Here is a 21453-nt window from a genome sequence, read left to right as displayed (position 1 = left end):
TATCTCAAAAAGCTAGAAAAAGAACAAATCAAAACCACACTACATTGAGATATTTTTCACCCATTACACTGGAAAAAAATCAGAAGTTTGATAAGACAAAACCTCTTAGACTGTGGGGAAACACACTGCCATACATTGCTAATAAAAATGTGAAATGGGCCAGGGGTGGTGGCTCACACCTGTAATCTTAGCACTTTGGGAGGCTGAGGCAGGCTGATTACTTGAGGTCAGGAGTTCAAAACCAGCCTGGCTAATATGGTGAAACCCTGTCTTTACTAAAAATCAAAAAAAAATAATTAGCCGGATGTAGTGGTGGGCACCTGTAATCCCAGCTACTTGAGAGGCTGAGGCAGGAGAATCACTTGAACCAGGAGGCGGAGGTTTCAGTGAGCCAATATTGCACCACTGCACAGCCTGGGCAACAGAGTGAGACTCTTGTCTGGAAAAAAAAAAAAAAAAAAGTGAAATGGATGATCTTACAGGGAAGAAATTGACTATATATAGCAAAATTATACATTCATTTACAGTTTTAGCCAGCAATTCTGCTTTTAGTAACTGTTCCCAAAAATACATTGGCAAAACATTAAAACAAAACTACTTATGAATGAGGCTGTTTATTGTAACCTGAACTGTAGGAAATTGGAACAACCCAAATGCCCAGCAGTAGTGGAGGGATTAAATGAAAAGTTCCCCATGGATATACATTATGTGTGAACATCCACACAGTGGAAGCTTCCACACAGTGGAGGCTTCTGCAGCTGTCAGAAAGAAAAAGGACCATTTCAATGAAATAAAATCTCCAGGATATCAAGTGGAGGAGAAAACGTGGAAAAAAGTAATATCTTAGGATACTATTTAGCTTTTTTTAAAAATGGCAAGGGAAGAGTGAATATATGTAGAGAAAAAGATATTTTAAAATGGAAGACTAAATCTTAAAAATATTTTCAAATGGTTTTCCATAGAGGAAAGAAAATAGGGTAGAGAGGACAAGGAATGAAGCTAGGTTCCTTGAATCTACATTATTTTTTTCAATTTGACTTTGAAACTAAGTAAATATTTTGCACAATTACACAAAGTTTTTAATAAGGCAGTTTCTACTTAAAATTAAATGAGCCCATGTATTCAGTTGGTAGTATAACCATACCAAGGGGAATTTTCAAGAGAAATTATTCCAAGTGACTTTAAAACACAATTACAGTTGACCCTTGAACAACATGGAAGTTATGGGTGCCAACTCCCTACACAGTTTAAAATCCACATATAACTTTTGACTCCTCAAAAACTTAATAGCCCACTATTGACTGACAGCCTTATGATAACATAAACAGTCGTTTAATACGTATTTTATATATGTATTTTGTGTTCTTATAATCTATAGAAAATAAAATTAAGAAAATCATAAGGAAGAGAAAATATATTTACTATTCATTAAGTGGAAGTGGATCATCTTGAAGGTCTTCATTCTCACCATCTTCATGTTAAGTAGCCTGAGGAGTAGGAAGGGAAGAGGAGGGGTTGGTCTTGCTATTTCTGGGGTATTAGAGGCACAAGATGTGAAGAAGACGGAAGGGGAGGCAAGAGAGGCAAGCACGCTTGGTCTAACTTTTTTTGAAAAAAATCCATGTATAAGTGAACTTGCACAGTTCAAACCTGTGTTGTTCAAGGGTCAACTGTATTTGACAATACATCCCTAATGAGATTTACCCTAAGAACCAAAGAAAACCTTCTACAGATTGATTAGCCTTTATCCAAGATGCTTGGGACCAGAAATGTTTTGAATTTCAGATTTTTTTTTTAACTTAAGAGAGATGATTTAGGGTATCTGGTGGAAGAAATTTCTAAGCAGCAAAGCATTCAAGAGGTGTCATGGGTGCTGTTAAAGGCATTCCGTTTTATAAGGAAAGCAGTCGCCCAGGCTAAAGGTGTGAGTGATCACCAGTCACTACAGCCATGATCTCCCAGGTTCAAGCAGTTCTTCCTCCTCAGCCTCCCAAGCAGCTGGGACTATAGGTATGTGCCACTATGCCCGGCTAATTTTTAAATTTTTTTTAATAGAGACAAGGTCTTTCCTGTGTTGCCCAGGCTCCTGGACTCAAGCAGTCCACCTACCTCTGCTTCCAAAAGTGCTGGGATTACAGGTGTGAGCCATCACACCCAGCCTCAATTTCAGATATTTTTGGATGTTTGAATATTTGCATTATTCTGCTTGAGCATTCCAAATGTGAAAGTCCAAAATGTTCAATGAGCATTTCGGTTATCACATTGGTGCTCAAAAAGTTTCAGATTTTGGAGCATATCAAATTTGAGATTTTCAGATTATGTACACTCAACCTGTACTATTTTCAATAATGTTGTTAATGATATTGATGGTATTCTTCTGAGATTCTAAGTGTATGTATTGTGAAATGAATGAGTTCTTTTTTGGTGTTGAGAACTGGAATTTTCGGTAGAGATGAAAGGAGATACAGATGTGAGAATGATGATGTTAACACCTGTGGTCCTGAATTGGGAATATTGGTACAAATTCTGATGTGTTTTATCATTTTTAAAATACAAACGTCCTAGCTTTATTTGCTGAAAAAACTAGAGGTAGTGACAGGTCCAGTATTAATAAGCACCTTTAGTCTCTAGATTGTGGACTTTAGCTTCCATTTTAGTGGAAAATGGTACCTAAAGGTCACAATCTAGGTGAACCAGTATTCCTTGGAGAAATAGCTTCTACCATGTATTTGAGCCAGTATTCTTTGGAGAAAAAGCTTCTACCAAGTCTGGGAAAGCAAGGAAGCTGGCAATGACAACAAAGGTTGTATCAAAAGAATTTGGAGTGAACTTGAATAGGGTCCCGTTGGCCAGACATAAGACAGTTTGAGCAACAGGAGGATAATAACTGCAGTGAATGAAATGCATCACGTACAATTAAACTACTGAATTTGCAGTGATAATTGTACCTTGGAGAATGCATGGTGTATTAATTCATTTTCTTGCTGCTGATAAAGACATACCTGAAACTGGGAGCAAAAAGAGGTTTAATTGGACTTTCCATACATCTTCTGAAATCTAGGTGGGGGTTCCCAAACTTCAATTCTTGACTTCTGTGCACCTGCAGGCTCAACACCACATGGAAGCTGCCAAGGCTTGGGGCTTCCACCCTCTGAAGCCACAGCCCAAGCTATATGTCAGCCCCCTTTCAGCCACGGCTGGTGTGGCTGGGACAGAAGGCACCAAGTCCCTAGGCTGCACACAGCATGGGGACCCTGGACCCAGACCACAAAACCACTTTTTCCTCCTGGGCCTCTGGGCCTGTGATGGGAGGGGCTGCCGTGAAGTTCCCTGACATGGCCTGGAGACATCTTCCCCATGGTCTCAGGGATTAACATCAGGCTACTTGCTACTTATGCAGATTTCTGCAGCTGGCTTGAATTTCTCCCCAGAAAATGGGTTTTTCTTTTCTATCACATAGTCAGGCTGCAAATTTTCTAAACTTTTATGTTCTGTTTCCCTTATAAAACTGAATGCATTTAACAGTACCCAAGTCACCTCTTGAATGCTTTGCTGCTTAGAAATTTTTTCCACCGGATATCCTAAATCACCTCTCTCAAGTTCAAAGTTCCACAAATCTCTAGGCAGGGTTAAATGCCACCAGTCTCTTTTCTGAAACATAGGAGTCACCTTTGCTCCAGTTCCCAACAAGTTCCTCATCTGCATCTGAGACCACCTCAGCCTGAATTTTATTGTCCTTATTGCTATCAGCATTTTTGGCAAAGCTACACCACAAGTCTCTAGGAAGTTCCAAACTTTCCCACATTTTCCTGTCTTCTTCTGAGCCCTTCAAACTGTTCTAATCTCTGCCTGTTACCCAGTTTGAAAGTCGCTTCCACATTTTCAGGTATCTTTTCAGCAGTGCCCCACTCTGCTGGTACCAATTTACTGTATTATCTTGTTTTCATGCTACTGATAAAGACAGACCCGAAACCGGGAACAAAAAGAGGTTTAATTGGTCTTACAGTTCCACATGGCTGGGGAGGCCTCAGAATCATGGCAGAGGCAAAAGACACTTCTTACAAGGCGGTGGCAAGAGAAAAATGAGGAAGAAGCAAAAGCGGAAACCCCTGATAAACCCATCAGATCTCATGAGACTTATTCACTATCACGAGAATAGCATGGGAAAGAACAGCCCCTATGATTCAGTTGCTTCATCCTGGATCCTTCCTACGACACATGGGAATTCTGGGAAATACAATTCAAATTGAGATGTGGGTGGGGACACAGCCAAACCATAACAAATGGGAATAGTTTTTTTTTTTTTTCAATGTAGATATAATTAAAAGTAAAAAGCATGTATCCTTCCTTTTCTAAATTAATTTTTTTGAGGGAGTAAGTAACTGATGAGGAAAAGTCTCTCTAGGAATATTCCAATTAATAAACTGAAAGTGGTAACATTAGAATATTACAGTTTTGTAACCCTTAATGAATTTCGGCAGTGATCATCACTGGCTGCTAACATCTCAAATAGAGACACCCAGATAGTAAGTACGTATCATTAGAAGTACACATCCCTACCTATAAAGTAGTTTTGTCCCTACTCTTCCCCCAAAAGTTAAATCTAAACCAGTCACTTGTCTAATTACAATTTACAAGAAATAACAGGGAACAAAGGAGCACATTAAATGGTACCATGAGGATGCAGTAGCTGAGTCTAATGCTGGAAACCTACAGGACAGATAACCCTATTTCTTCTACAAAAATAAATTTGTAAAGAAAAACACTAATGAAGATGGACTTCAGAGATCACAACAGATTTAAGGAGAAAGCAGCTAATTACAATGTATGGAGCTCATTTAGATTGTGATTCAAATTGTAAAAGCAAAACGAAGCTTTTGTAAGACACTTGGGGGACATAGGAACACCAACTGAATACTTGATGATATTAAAGAATCATTTTCACTTCTTTAGGCATAATGTAGATAAGCTTATGTTCTAAACGTGAGTTTTTATCTTTTAGAGGCACACACTAAAGAATTTACTGGTGAAATTATATGAAATCTAGAATTTGCTTCACATTAACATGGACGAGGGTATAGATGAAACAACACTGGCCATGAGTTGATAAGTGTTGAAGCTGAATGATGAGCACGTGAGGGTTCATTATATTGTTTTGTTTATTTATGTATGTAATTTAAAGAGACAGGGTCTCCATCTGTCACCCAGGCGAGAGTACAGTGACACAGTCATAGCTCCCTGCAGCCTCAAACTCCTGTGCTCAAGTGATTCTCCTGCCACATCCTCCCTGCCCCATCTTCCAACCCCTCAAGTAGTTAGGATGATAGGCATGGACCATACCAAGCCAATTTTTAAATTTTTTTGTAAACATGTAGTTTCGCTATGTTGCCCAGACTGGTCTCAAAGTCCTGGCCTCAAGCAGTCCTCCCACCTTGGCTTCCCAAATTACTGAGATTACAGGTGTGAGCCACTGCACCCAGCCAGAAGTGCAACTTTAAAAAGAGTAGTTCCAGGCCTGGCGTGGTGGCTCATGCCTGTAATACCAGGGCTTTGGGAGGCTGAAGTGGGTGGATCACAAGGTCAGGAGTTGGAGACTAGCCTGGTCAACATCGTGAAGCCCTGTCTCTACTAAGAATACAAAAAATTAGCAAGGTGTGATGGCTTAGGCCTGTAATCCCAGCTGCTCTGGAGGCTGAGGCAGGAGAATAGCTTGAACCCAGGAGGCAGAGGTTACAATGAGCCAAGATTGTACCACTACACTCTAGCCTAGGTGACAGAGCGAGACTCCACCTCAAAAAAGAAAAAAAAAAAAAAAGTAGTTCCTTTATTTTTGTATATACTTGAAATTTTTCATTATAAAACATTTAAATGATGTGATTACAAAGATGAGAAAACAAATAGCATCAGAAATGAGTAGGTAAATTTAAAAGGCAAATTAGCACATCTTAAACTAAAATAAATTGTGTAAGTCAGATATTCAGTTGATGGGTTACATGAATCAGACATAATTAAATAGTGAATTGCAAGCTTCATAAAAAATTTACATGGAATATTATAGAGACAAGGAGACAAATGAATCAACAGACTTAGGAAGTACCATGTATTCCAAGCTGGAAAAATAAAAAGAAATCCATACCTACATACATTATAGTAGAACTACAAAATAGCAAATAGTTTGTTTAGACTTTGTTGAATTTTTACAGTAAAATGTAAGGGTATCATTAAAAGAATGCACAAATCTAAAACCTATGAGGATAAAATAATGAAATAAGAAGAGGATGAGCCAAAAAAAAATCAATACAAGAAAACGCAAAAAAAAAAAATTCAAGAATCTGGACAAATAAAAAATTATCTATAATATAGCATTGACAATAATGTCGAATTGGAAAACTTTTAAAGGAACTACATATTTTTATGACTACACCTAAAACATAATAGAAATGTTAAAAAGTTGGAAAAGAAATACCAGGTACAAACTAATAAAAAGGAGGTAGGCATAGTTATATTAATTACCTGAACAAGATATATTTCAAAACAAAAATTATTAGGAGTAGAGAGAATGACTACATAATGATAAAATGTTTAATTCACCAGAAAGATATACCAATTCTAAACTTATACATATTCAATAAAATACCCTCAAAATATGTAAAGCAAACGAAAGATAGATCTACAGTTAGAAATTACAAATCTGTCGATATAAACACCCTCTATTTTGGATAAGTCAGTCAGTTTGTACCTGTGTTTATGTTCATGAGGGATATTGGTCTGTGGTTTTTTTTATTACAATGTTTTTGTGAAGTTTTGGTATCAGGATAATAATGACCTTGTTTAATGAGTTGGAGGTGTTTCCTTCACTTTAGTTTTCTGAAAAAGTCTGTAGAGAATTCCTTAAATATTTGGTAGAATTTGCCAGTGAAGCCATCTGGTCCTAGAGTTCTCTTTGTGGGAGGTTTTTAATTATAGCTCTAATATCTTTAATAGATATAGGGCTATTCAAATTATCTCTTTCTTCTCTGGTGATCTTTGGCAATTGTGTCTTTCAAGGGACTTGTTCATTTCATTTAAATTGTTTATTGACATAAAGTTCTTCATATTATTTTCTTATCCTTTTACTATCTGTAGGATCTGTGGTAATAGACCCTCTCTTAATCCTGATGTTGGTACTTTGTATCTTTTCTCTTTTTTTTCTGATCAGATTCACTAGAAGTTTATGAATTTTATTGACTTTTTTTTGTTGGGGGATTTGGGGACAGAGTCTCACTCTGTCGCCCAGGCTGGAGTGCAATGGTGTGATCTCAGCTCAGTGCAGCCTCTGCCACCTGGATTCAAGCGATTCTCATGCCTCGGCCTTCTGAGTAGCTGGGATTACAGGCATGTACCCCCACGCCTGGCTAATTTATTGTAGTTTTAGTAGAGACGAGATTTCACGATGTTGCCCAGGCTGGTCTCAAAACTCCTGAGCTCCAGCAATCCGCCCACTGTGACCTCCCAAAGTGCTGGGATTACAGCCACCATGCTTGGCCAGTTTTACTGATCTTAAATAATCAGTTTGAGGATCCACTGACTTTTCACTATCTTTTTGTTTTCTCTTTCATTTATGTCTGCTCTTATCTTTGTAATTTCCTTGTCTTCTGCTTGCTTACGACCTAATTTGCTTTGCATTTTTTAGGTTTTTAATAGTTTTTTTTTTTTTAGGGTTTTAATGTAAGCTTGTATTATTGACTTGATCCCTGTCTTCTTTTCTAATGTAGATGTTCAGTGCTAAAAGTTTCCTGTAAGCTTATGACAAATTTAATTGTCATATTTTCATTTTCATTCAATTCAAAGTACTTTATAATTTTCCTTGTGATTTTTTTGACCCATGAGTTATTTAGGAGTATGATATTTAGTTTCCAACTGTTTGGGTGTTTGCTAGATATCTTTCTTTAATTGATAGCTAATTTAATTCTCTTGTAGTAAGTGAACATACTTCGTATGATTTGAATTCTTTTCAGCTTAATTCAAGCTTGTTTTATGGGCCAGAATATGGCCTATCTTGGTTAATGTTTCATGTGCACTAGAAAGGAATATTGTCTTCTGCTTTTGTTAGGTAGAGCATTTTAGAAGTATCAATTAGGTTAAGTTCATGATAGTATTGTTTATGTTTTAATGATTTTTTTGGTCTTCTATAAGTTATTGAGAGGCTAAAATATTCAACTATATTAATAATTATGAATTTGCTTATATCTTATTTTAGTGCTGTAAGCTTTCGATTTGTGTATTCCTAAGTTCTGTTACTAGATGTAGAAATCAATGAAATAGAAAACAAAGATACAATAGAGAAGATGAACAATCCAAAAGTTGTTTCTTTGAAACAAGTAGTAAAATAAACTTTTGGCAAAATTAAGATAAAAAGAAAGTACAAATACTCAATGTCAAGGAAAAGGGTGAAACAAAACTACGTTTATATCAAATTAAGAGATAAGAAAAGCATATAATTGCAACTTTATGGCAATAAATTTGAAAAAAAGTAGATGGTTTCTTAGAAAAATGTAATGGACTTAAACTGATTCAAGAACAAAAAGAAAACCTGAAGGATCTTATAATTCTCAAATAAATTTAAGTAGTAAGTTTTTGAAAAATCTCACAAAGAGGCCGGGCGCGGTGGCTCAAGCCTGTAATCCCAGCACTTTGGGAGGCCGAGACGGGCGGATCACGAGGTCAGGAGATCGAGACCATCCTGGCTAACACGGTGAAACCCCGTCTCTACTAAAAAATACAAAAAAACTAGCCGGGCGAGGTGGCGGGCGCCTGTAGTCCCAGCTACTCGGGAGGCTGAGGCAGGAGAATGGTGTGAACCCGAGAGGAGGAGCTTGCAGTGAGCTGAGATCCGGCCACTGCACTCCAGCCTGGGTGACAGAGCAAGACTCCGTCTCAAAAAAAAAAAAACAAAAAAAAAACTCACAAAGAATACAACAAGATCTGTTGATTTTGCAAGTGTGAATTCTACAAACTTTTGAGAAATACCTCATCCTAATATAAACAGATTTCCAGACATTAGAATAAGGGATGAAGTACCAGTTAATTCCTTGAGGCAGGTATAACCTTTACAACAAAATCAGACATTATGAGAAAGAAAAATTATATATATATATGTTGTCATATATAATTTTTAAGTTAGCACTAATCTTACTCGTGAACTTAGGTATCAAAATCATGAGCAAAATGTTCACAGACTGAATCCAGCAGCACATTTCTTTAAAAAAAGATATACCTTGACCAAGTTGGGTTTATCCCAGAAATACTGAAAATGGTCTAACTCTAGGAAAACATAAAATATGAGTCACCACATTAAAGGAAAAAAAACCGTGAAATCATTTCAGTAGATTGCATTTGATATAATTAATACCCATTTATGGTGTAAAACTTAGTAACTTCCTTAATGTGGTGAAAATAATCAACAACACATCTACTTCAAAGATGATTCTTAATGAGGAAATATGAAAAATAATTCCGTGAAATCAGGAAAAAGAATCACCATTTCTTTTCAACCTTGTACTGAAACTCCTAGCAAGTATAGTAAATCAATAAAAATAAATTAGGCTGGGCGCAGTGGCTCACGCCTGTAATCCCAGCATTTTGGGAGGCCGAAGTGGGCAGATCACTTGAGTTCGAGACCAGCCTGATCAACATGGTGAAACCCCCTCCCTACTAAAAGTGCAAAAATTAGCCAGCGTGGTGGCGCAGGCCTGTAATCCCAGCTATTCAGGAGGCTGAGGCGGAAGAATCACTTGAACCCGGGAGGCAGAGGTTGCAGTGAGCCGAGATTGCGTCAGTGTACCCCGGCCTGGTCAACAGAGCAAGATTCCATCTCAAAAAAAGAAAGAAAGAAATGGCATAAGTATAAAGAAGACGAAACAAAATATCATTCAGAGATGATATGATTATCTGTATAGTAAACCCCAAAGACTCCACAGATAGTTTTTTAGAAATAATATATTTCTCAAAGTGGCTTCCTGTAAACTCAATAAATAAAAAGTTGCATTTCTGTACAGCAGCACAAAACTTAAAAGTGTAATTTTTAAAAATATACCTCATTATAAAAATATAAAGTTGTCAATAAATCTTACAAAAATTATCAAGACTTGTATGCAGCAAGAGATATAACTTTATCAAAAAGCATTTTAAACAACCTAAATAAACATATATAATGTTCATGGATAAGAAGACACATGTTGTAAACATGTCAGTTTTCCCCAATTTGATTTATAGAGTCAATGCTATTATAATCAAAGTATCAGCAGGGTTTTTTTATGGCACTTGAAAAGCAGGTCTTTATATGGAAAGGTAAAGCATGAAGAATAGACCTGACACTCTTGAAAAGAAAAATAAAGTGAGAATTGCCTTACTTTTTTAATAAAACAAGACATTATGCTATTTGCTCAAGCATAAATAAAAACAGCTAGGAAGACTAAATAGAAAGCCCAGAGATAGACTCTAATACAGGGGTCCAGCTCCCCACAGATGGGTAGTGGTCTGTGGCCTCTTAGGAATAGGGCTACACAGCAGGAGGTGTGTGGCAGATGAACTTCATCTGTATTTATAGCCACTCCCCATCGTTCGCATTACTGCCTGAGCTCCGCCTCCTCTACATTAGATTCTCATAGGAATGCAAACCCTATTGTGAACTGCACATGCGAGGGATCTAGGTTGCACACAAGTTCCTTATGAAAATCTAATGCCTGATGATCTGTCACTGTCTCCCATCACTCCCAGATGGGACCATCTAGTTGAAGGAAAACAAGCTCAGGGCTCCCACTGATTCTACATTATGGTGAGTTGTATAATTATTTCACAATGTAATAATAATAGAAATAAAGGGCACGATAAATGTAATGTACTCAAATCATCCAGAAACCACCCCCTACCCCATCCATGGAAAATTTGTCTTCCATGAAACCAGTCCCTGGTGCCAAAAAGGTTAGGGACCTCTGCTCTGACATCAGAACTGTGATATATTTAAAAAGTAATATTGAAAATTGGTGGGAAGAGAAGGGACTGTTCAAGAAATAGTACTGGGGCAATTGCTTAAGTTAATTTCAATCTTCATATCTGACACAAAAATTCAATTCCACATGAATTAAGGACTCAAGTATCAAAAACAAAATGTTAAAAATTAGAGTAAAATACAGGAGATGACCTTTCTGGCTATGGAGTAAGGAAAGTTTTCTTCTTAAAGAAGACACAAAATAACTATAAAAGAAAATGTTAATGAATTCAAGTATATTAAAGTTTAATTTGTTTAATTAAAGAGAGGCAGGCCAGAGAGAACACATGTGTAACACATTTAATCTACAAAAGATTAATATATGAAACATATAAATTCATGAAAAGTAATAAAATAGAAAAATGCATTAAAGATATTAACAGGCATTTCACAGAAGTGATCTGTGTGATGAATAAACATAAGAAACAATTCTCAATCTCACTAGTAATCAGGAAATGCAAAATAATACCACAGGAAGATACCATTTTCCCCTCACCAATAATACCTAGGGTTAAGAAGGATATGGATCAAGAGGTCCTTTTAAACAATGCTAATGGGGCTGTAAGCTGGCATAGTGCCTTTGGGAAACAATTTGGCAATCTCTGGGGTTTTGTTTTGTTTTTTTTGTTTTTTGTTTCTTGTTTTGAACATATGCATATCCTGTGGCCCAGAAATTCTACTCTTCAGTATCTATTCTAGACTCTAACAGGAGACAAACAGGAAGCAATCTAAATGCCCATCTACAGAAAATGGATAAATACCATGTAGTGTATTCAACTTAATGAGCATTTAATTGTGTAGCAGGGAATTGAATAAATACAACATGAATGAATCTTAGAAATACAATGTTGAATAAAAAGCCCCAAGTTCAACAGGTCTACATACAGTATGCCATAGTCCCCCCCTTATGTGCGGCTTCGTTTTCCACGGTTTCAGTTATCCACAGTCGATCATGGTCCAAAAATTTTAAATGGAAAATTCAAAAAAAAATAATTTATGAGTTTTTAAGTTGCCCACCATTCTGAGTAGCATGATGAAACCACCTGCTGTTGGGCTCAGTCCACACGGGATGTGAATCATCCCTTTACCTAGTGTATCCACACTGTAGATGCTCCCTGCCTCTCAGTTATCAGATTGAAAAAAACATAGTAGATATAAAACTGGATGCTATCCATGGTTTCAGGCATCCACTGTGAGTCTTGGAATGTATCCCCTTCAAGTAGGAGGAACTACTGTACCATTTTCATAAAGTGCAGGAAGAAGTAAACTAATGTATATTGTTGAATCAAGTATACATGTATGTCAGAGATAGAACTATGTTTAAAAGGTGTAATGGAATACTAAAGATAACATTTAGAATAGTGGGTGAGGATGGAATGGTGTAAGAACACATCGGTAAATACAAGTTCATTTTTCAGTAAGGTGGTCATTTCTGGAATATTCATTATTGTATGTTTTACAGCGTGAATATGTTTTGCATAGTTATATACTTACTATTTAACTATGTTATATAATTTTATATTTACTTGGCACGGTGGCGCATTCCGATAATCCTAACACTTTGGGAGACTGAGGCATGAGGATCACTTTAGCCCAGGAGTTCAAGACCAGCCTGGACAACATGGCAAGATCACATCTCTACAAAAAATTTAAAAATTAGCCAAGCATGGTGGTGCATGCCTGTAGTCCCAGCTGCTCAGGAGGCTGAGGTGGGAGGCTGAGACAGGAAGATCATTTGAACCCAGGAGTTCAAGGCTGCAGTGAGCTATGATCACACCACTGCACTCCAGCCTAGGGGACAGAGCAAGAGCTGCCTCAGAAAAAAGAAGAAATTATATATTATACATGTATTTAATGATTTATGTTCTTTTGTGTGTCAAATATTAGCATTAAATAAATATCTTTTTTTTTTTTTTTTTGGAGACAGAATCTCGCTTTGTCACCCAGGCTGGAGTGTAGTGGTGCAATCTTGGTTCACTGCAACCTCCTCTTCCCAGGTTCAAGTGATTCTCCTGCCTCAGCTTCCTGAGTAGCTGGGATTACAGGCAGCTGCCACCACGCCTGGCTAATTTTTGTGTTTTGAGTAGAGATGGGTTTTCACCACGTTGGCCAGGCTGGTTTCGAGCTCCTGACCTCAAGTGATCCGCCTGCCTCAGCCTCCCAGAGTGCTGAGATTACAGGTGTGAGCCACCACACCCGGCCTAAGATCATTTTATTTAAAATCCTTTCAGAATACCAGTCAAAAAGAGCAAGTCACTTAACAAGGAGGAACAAGTCGGGCTAGCTTCAGGTTTCTCTCAGCAGCATTCCACACCAAGAGGCAATACAGAAATGCCAATACATTATTTGAAGAAAGACTAAGCTGTGGTTTTAAATCCAACCAAGCTGTCTTTTAGCTCTGAAAGCACCAGACAGAAAGTTTTCAACATATATGAGTGTATTGGTTTGCTAGGGCCACTAGAATAAAATACCACAGACAGGGTGGCTTCAACAGCAGAAATTTATTTCACAGGTCTGGAGGCTGGAAGCCTGAGATCAAAGTGCTGGCAGGGTTGGTTTCCCCTGAGACCTCTCTCTTTGGCTTGCAGTTGGCCTCATGCTGCCTCTTCACATGGTTGTCCCTCTGTGCACATAGGACCCTGGTGTGTCTCTCCTCTTCTAACTCCTTCATACAAATCCAGTCATTTAGAGTTAGGACCCCACTCTAATAGCCTTATTGTAACTTAATCACTGCATTGAAGGCCTCCAAATACAGTTACATTCTGAGGTACAGGGGATTGGGACTTAAAAATATGAAATTTGGGGGAACATAGTTCAACCCATAGCAGTGATCTCAAAGAATATTGTTCCTATGAGCCCTTCTTGAGGAAACTATTAGAAGATGAGCTTTAGCCAACCAGGAGATGATTGGGAAAAACACATAAAGGTAATGTCAGTGATCACTGATTATATTCAGCTGTAAAACCAATACTAAAACAAAGGTGAGGCATAGGGTGATAGGTCAGAAGGTAAATACTATACTCCCTGACAATGTAGAATTCTAAAATTAACAAAAATGTTATTGAAAACCGAAATCAGACAAGCAGTTGTGTCTTCTGAGTGCCTCTTCTGTAATGGCTGGGAGTCAGAGATCAACCAAAAGTTGCAAATGAAATAGATTTTAAAAATCCAAAGTTAGACCTAAATTCAAAATTCAGCCTAAATTAAATACTGTAGTTTTATCTGTAGTAAAGGTAGTATCTCACTGGGGAGAGAGGTGAATTATTAATTAAATTTTGAGACAAATTAGTAGCTATCTGGAGAAAAATTAAGTTGGAGCCATATCTTTTACCTTATAGCAGATTAAATTTCAAATGGATCAAATATTTAAATGTAAAAAATGAAATTATAAAAATTCTATAGGGGAAATGGTAAAATATTTATTTCTTTTGCTTTTTTAAGAGACAGAGTCTCAGTCTGTCTCCCCCAGTCTAAAGTGCATTGAGTGGTGTGATCATAGCTCACTGTAACCTCAAACTCCTGGGCTCAAGTGATCCTCCTGCCTCAGCCTCCTGAGTAGTTGAGACTGCAGATGCACAGCATCATGCCCAGCTAAATTTTTTATTTTTTGTAGAGACAGGATCTTGCTGTGGTGCCCAGGCTGATCTCCTCTTGCCTTGGCCTCCCAAGGCACTAAGATTACAGCTGTGAGTCACCAAACCTGGCCCAGTAAAATTTCTTGATATCCTTGGAATGAGATAGGGCTTCCTAACTACAACTGGAAAATCCAGAAGTCATTGAAGATCATGAAAAAAAAAAATTCTGTAGCAATCAAAATCTGCATCACACAAAGTACCGTAAGTCGAAAGACAGACTTCAAACTCAGGAAACGTATCTGTAAATCATAGGCAAGGATGATCTCCCTAAAATATAAAGAACTTTTTACCAACAGACAAGACAAAAGCCTCACAGAACAATTAAAATATAAAAGCAGATAGTTTACAGAAAAGACGTACAAAAGGCTAACAAATATGAAAGAATGGTCAGCTCCACTCATAAGAAGGGAAATGCAGATTAAAACCACATTTCTCACCCATCAGATTGGCAAAGGCCTAAGAGTATAGTAACAAACTCTGTGATGGGGCTATAAGGAAGTGGTGATACTTACATATTTCTGGCCGGAGATTAAATTGTTATAATCCAGCCAGGCGTTGTGGCTCATGTAATCCCAGCACTTTGGGAGGCCGAAGCATGTGGATCACCTGAGGTCGTGAGTTCGAGACCAGCCTGCCAACATGGCGAAACCCTGTCTCTACTAAAAATACAAAAATTAGACAGGAGTGATGGTGCACACCTGTAACCCCAGCTACTCGGGAGGCTGAGACAAGAATCACTTGAACCCGGGACATGAAGGTTGCAGTGAGCTGAGATCATGCCACTGCACTCCAGCCTGGGTGACAGAGAGACTCAGTCTCAGGAAAAAAAAAAAAAAGAGAGAGAGAGAGAAAGGAAAGGAGAGGAGGGGGAGGAAGGAGGGGGAAAAAGAGGGAGAGAGGAGGGGGGAGGGGAGGGGAGGAAATTCTAGAAGGAAACGTAAGAAACTAAAAATAGCGTTTACTTGTCTACCATAGAGACAAGGATGGGAGGTAGACTTCATGGTATAACTTTGTATACTTTGTGGTTCTTAAAACATGTGAATATGTTACCTATTCAGAAAGTTAAATAAAATAGAACATAGATATGAGATATAGTTCTGCTGTTCAGTAGTTGAGTGAACTTAGGCAAGACACTTAACCTCTCTGAGTCATCGTTTTCTCATTTATAGAAGGGCTGTAATAGTAGTATCAAGCTCACAGGATTGTTCTAAGGGTTAATGAAGGACAGGAGGAACAGAAAGTGCTAAGCAGAGTGCCAGCATTCAGTAAATACTCAGTTGAATGGTCGTGACTTGTGTAACTGAACTTAATCTTGGTAATAAATGAGTATGTTCTTGAAAGGACACCAGCCTTAGCTAACATTCCTTTGCAGAACCAGACGTCCTGGGTCCTCTCCAGCATGGCAGCCCTCTACTGGAGGGTGAAAGGCCAAGGAAAGAAGGCAATCGACTGCCTCCGCCAGGCTCTGCACTATGCACCACACCAGATGAAGGTGAGTGGGACTCAGAAGGTGGGAATTTCTGCCCCTTAGTCCTTTCCATTCCCCATGGTGTATTCTGCCCTTTCAACCAGCCTCCCTCATGCTCAGCCAGTGAGGGCATGTTACAAGGAGAGAATGGGGCAGGAGACCTTCTGACTGGGCATGTGCCCCAGCAAGCCTGTGAACTATCCCTGCTGCGTGCCTCCCCAGCCTCAGCGGGTTGGAACGTGGGGAAGGCCTTCCAGATCACTGTAAGACGTTACTGCATTGAGTCCCCTTTCTGTTGTGTCCAGAGCCACCCAACATATAGCAAATGCACTGGCCAAAGTGGGCTGACACATAGAAGTCAATCTGAGTTTAGCTTGTCCTCGGGGGCCTGGTGACCTCTTAGACTTGTTTTGCTTATCCTCTTGGCTTGAGCTTGCTTCCAAGCACAGAGATAGAAGCGAATTTCCATTTCTTCACATGCGTTGGTCAGTCCCTGATCCTTGTCTGACTTGTACTGTTTCCACAAAAACAAAACAAAACAAAACAAAAACCAAACCAGCTAACCCTGTGTGACACCAAACTTTTCCGGAAGACCAGTTGTTGTTATGATGGGTGAGAAAGTGCGGTTTTTATCAGCACATTTGTATCCATGTGTTCTGAGTTCTGCATTAATCCAGATCTTACACTTTTTAAAGACGTGGCTGGTGTCTTCTTTGCTCATCAAGGCAGTGTATGGAATGATGGAAGGAACACAGGATTCACTGCCAGGCATTGCTGAGTTTTAAACACAGCTCTACCTCTTACTAGCTTTGTGAATTTGGGCACCTTATTGAACTTCAATGAGCTCATCTAGGGTCATGCATTCTATGGCTGTCACAAAGATGGGTCCTTTTTTTCTGTTTCTTCTGTGTCTGCTATAGAACCCAATATGGCGTGATACAGGTAGCATTGCTCAGGTAAGGCACTTAAAGGGAATGATATTTGTGATGATAACAGTATTGCAACAATATTACTACTTGTTCCATCCATCATTTTGTACTCTCTACTGTTAGGCAATAGGGAAGGGCTGAAGCTCTACCTCTAAGAGTCAGCAAACTTCCTGAAAAGGGCAAGAGAATAAAACACTTAGACTCTGGAGGCCAGACAGCCTCTGGTGCACCTACTGAATTCTAGCATTGTAGTATGAAAAGTGCCACAGAAATACGTACAGGACTGGGAATGATTGTATCCCAATAAAACTTTTTTAAAAATAGGCAGCAGACTAGGTTAGGCCTCAGTTTGCCAACCCCTAATGATATGATGGTTCTTGCAGAAATTATTTTGACTTTCTGACAGCATGACTCCAAGTGTGGTCTGTGGACAGTACACAGACTTTTTATTAGCAGTCTGCAATGAGACAAGGAGCTTCACCAGAAGAAACCAACTACATTATTCAGCAGATTGTTTACTTCAGCTGACATTTTGTTGTGTTTGGTTTTCGAAGCAAGACTCCGCCAATGAAAGAAGGAATTGATTGATATTCTGGTACAAGCACCTTATCTATCACAGACCAGTAGCAAATAGCAGAAAAGCACTTTGAGTGGCACTATTCTCATCATTCACCAGGAAGCACCGACTATATTCTTTATGATCACCAAAAACAAGAATAAAAGCTCAAAACCCAGTTTTCCCTTCTCACCATTCTCCTTCTTCTCCCAGGATGTGCCCCTGATTAGCCTGGCCAACATCTTGCACAATGCCAAGCTCTGGAATGACGCCGTCATAGTGGCCACCATGGCAGTAGAGATCGCACCACACTTTGCTGTGAACCACTTCACTCTGGGCAATGTCTACGTGGCAATGGTGAGATGGGGGTGTGAGCAGAATGTACCAACTCTGCCAAACAGTAGCACCTCTTTGATTTCAAAACCTCTTTGAGTATGTCATTGCCCACCAGTCTCCTGTAAACTTGTCTAAAATTGCTAGCTCCAAAAAAAAATGTTATATTTTGTGGATAAGGGTTTGAGAGGTGTTTAAAAAAAATAATACATGAAATTCTTCTAAGTATTTGCAACTACGTAGTTCCTCAACATGGGTTGAACACCAACAGCAGAGTCAGATTTACCTACAATTTCCTGGAGACACCACCTGTTCCAGAGAACCTCTCCTGACATGCCATGTAGACACACACACATGCTCTGTTGCTTCCAGGTTGGGCTAAGGTACCTGTCATCGCACTCATGACACCCTGTGCGTGTTTTTCTTGCTGGATTTTCACCTTGTTTTATAATTTTTTGTTTAAGGATATGTCTTTCCCTCTAGCCTATGGGCTTGTTGAGGACAAGACTCCTCTTCACCTCCCTGTTCCGGTGCCTCACAGTGTTTTCGGCACATGGTAGGCGCTCACCAAGTAGTTAATGAATGATGAAATTCCACTAGTTTCATGGAATACCATTTAGAGAGAAAATGGCAAAGTCATCCAGATCCCTCATTCTGATCAGAAGCAAGAACTGATTTCAGAACTGAAAATCCCAGGGGGACCCCCTAAAAGCTGTCATAACCCAGTTTAGCATGAGAATCATGCCATTCACTTTCATCTAAAATGTGGCATCACACATAGGGCTGTTCCCAAGATGCTCTCAGTAATGGCTTACGGAGTGAGCAGCCCTGGGCTGCCAGCTTCCTTGACTTCAGAGGCGAGAAGTATTTTGCCAGGGAGGTATTGCCGAATATGCAGATTTCCCTCTGCTTCTTAAATTGAAGAATCTGTTGTTGCTCCCAGTAAACGTGAAGTTTGCTACTATGAACGAGGACTTGTGTCTCTCATTTGGCTAGAAGTCATTGAACCAGTTGATTTGGGCTCTTCTTTAAGAGTGTAACTCTAAGTAAAAGATTAACCTTCAGTATGGCAGGGATCATTTCCCAATCTTTGTTGGAGTTTTTAAATGTTAAAGAGAATTTTAAAACTCTTCAAAATGTACGAGTCCAATTGAGATACCTGACTTAGTTTCCGTCTTTCTAGCTACATTAGAAAATTTAGGCAGATGCATAATGGGCATTTGTCAGGCACAGTTCTAGAGGTTTCTGTGAGGATTAAATGGAAGGATTTCATGAAGCACCTAGCACAGTGTCTGACACATTTCAGGCACTCAGGACTGTTAGGTCTTATTATTACCACAATTGCGACTGTTGTTGGGTTTGTAAAAGCTGCTCTACCCCTTTTCCTTTTGTTCTTGGGCTCTGCCGTAGTTTCCTTTGTGATGTTATACCTCGGGGATGAAGGCAGCTGTTTCCTCCCAGAGGAACCTCAGACTTTTCCACAGAGACTGAGATCCATTGAGCAAACGCTGCAGGGTTGTCCCTAGCACAGAGGTGCTTCTTGAGAAAAAAGAGGGCACAGTATATATTTAGCCTGGTGATGCCATCCCCTCACGTTTGTCTCCTTGACCCTCACAGGAAGAATTTGAAAAAGCACTGGTGTGGTATGAATCCACATTGAAGCTTCAGCCCGAGTTTGTCCCGGCCAAGAACCGAATCCAGACCATCCAGTGTCACTTAATGCTGAAGAAGGGACGGCGCTCTCCTTAGTGCACTTCTTCTTTCTCTCTTTCTCTTTACTCATGCTCTCAAAAAAAAGAAAAAAAAGAAAAAAGAAACCAATCATTGTCAGTATCTACTATTAATGATGTGTGTGAAAATAACTAAGACTTATAACAGGACTTTTACATATGCGGGAATTGGTTTGTTTTTCAGTTTCTCCTTTCCCCCAACCAGCCTCAGAAGAGGCACCTTCAGAAACACACATTTCTTAAAAGGAAAGTGCAGCTTCAAGATATTGTGTAAATACTGAGCCAAGACATTTCTGGAGCTGTGCTCTGTCTCCAAAAACCTCACTGCCTTTAGGGCTTTTCTCAGTGGTCCAGCTAGCCTCCTCTTTGGAGGAGGACGAAGCCGCATTGCTCATTCTCTGCTTCCTGTCGTAGCCTCTGTTGTCAGTGGAAATGCAGAAGCTCATCTGGTGCCCGTCAGTGAGAAGCAACGTTCTGCGCTCTCTCCGTTAGACCTCCATGCTGTCCCCAGTCTTGTACGTTCCATGCTGCTATGTTACAAACTCTCAGAGGTAGTTTGCAGGGGAGGAAGGGGAATATGAATTTTAAAACAAAATATTTACAACAACAAAAATTCTTAGGATCAGCTGACCTTTGTAATGTTATTTATGTTGGGGAGGGAGGGGGGCTGAGAAGGGGAAATCAGCAGTGTGCAACATCTTTCTCATTTGTACTTTAATTACCAATCACAAGGAAACCAATAAGTTGAAATCCTATATAACAGGTTTATATATATAGAATATGTATATTTGAAGCCCTCTACAGACTGAGTCTATGTTTTACTAATTCTTTGTTCACTGTGTTACCCATCTTGGAATAAGGTGTGAGTGTCAGCTCCCTCTCTCTGAGGCCTCCCGACTTCGCTCCTCAGAAGAGTAATGAGCCAAGGTTGAGTGTTTCCATACAATGCTTTTACCTTTGGTCCCAGGAGAATCAGAAACTCCAACATTTTGGAATCTTCAAGGGCACATACTGAGAAAAAAAATAAAATTGTTTATGAGCAAAATAGGTCGGTCGCGTGATTTTTCTTTAGAACCTGGCTAATTTGGGCAGCTGTGAAGCCTGACTTTAACTCTGGATCTGATCGTCCCAAGTCCTACATTGGCTTTATCTTTCTTCCAGCAGCAAGGTGAGGGGAGAAAAAAACAATCCATCATCACTAGGTTTTATAGTTGATGAACTTATTAGAACAATGCATTTAACCAGGAAAGACATACAGTCAGCACATGTTCAGAGTTTAGTATATAATTGACCTTCCTGGCAAAGGAAGAATCATCTAAGCCACAAAGTCATGGCCCTCAGGTAAGCACTGATCTTAACATTCATCCAAGTAAGTTTCACAGACAGCGTTGGGGTGCATCCTGTAGGTTGGGCATGCCCCTTGGGACAGGATTCCACTGAAGACAGCAATTCTGTGGACTTTCCTAGGATGCAATCAGACACTGATCATCTCAGATAATGGCTCGTGGAACTTGAAGGGTTTAGTTCTAGCACAGACTGTGTAATTTCTTAGAAGCAAAGTCTAATTTCTTACACCAGACATACCTGTGACTTCTCTGTTCTTTACGCAGCTGAAGTCCAACAAACTCCAGTTTTATCAGATATATTTTGAGAACAGCAAGCTTGTTTGTTACTGAATACAGTGAGCCTTTATTCTCTCGGGGATCCATCGAAATTAACTTGTATCTATATGTAGTTCCCTGCTTCCCCACCTCACTACAATTTTTTCCTGAA

The 21453-nt window shown here is 39.2% G+C and overlaps 1 protein-coding gene across 5 annotated transcripts in view; it reads left to right on the top strand.

The window, feature by feature from the left end:
- TTC17 (tetratricopeptide repeat domain 17) overlaps positions 1-20725 on the top strand; it is a 140933-nt gene extending 120208 nt beyond the window's left edge. For all 5 annotated transcript variants that reach the window (XM_003910009.2, XM_003910008.2, XM_021925888.2 and 2 more), the window contains 3 exons: positions 16037-16156; positions 17831-17974; positions 19568-20725. In XM_003910009.2, the coding sequence (XP_003910058.1) occupies positions 16037-16156; positions 17831-17974; positions 19568-19699 (396 nt within the window). In that variant the 3' untranslated portion in view covers positions 19700-20725. The remainder of the gene's footprint in view (positions 1-16036; positions 16157-17830; positions 17975-19567) is intronic.
- The last annotated feature ends 728 nt before the right edge of the window (positions 20726-21453 follow it).

Source organism: Papio anubis, chromosome 12 (genome assembly GCF_008728515.1).
Source record: "Papio anubis isolate 15944 chromosome 12, Panubis1.0, whole genome shotgun sequence".
Taxonomy (NCBI): domain Eukaryota; kingdom Metazoa; phylum Chordata; class Mammalia; order Primates; family Cercopithecidae; genus Papio; species Papio anubis.
Note: the sequence above shows the minus strand (reverse complement) of the source record. Positions and strands in the feature narration are given on the sequence as shown.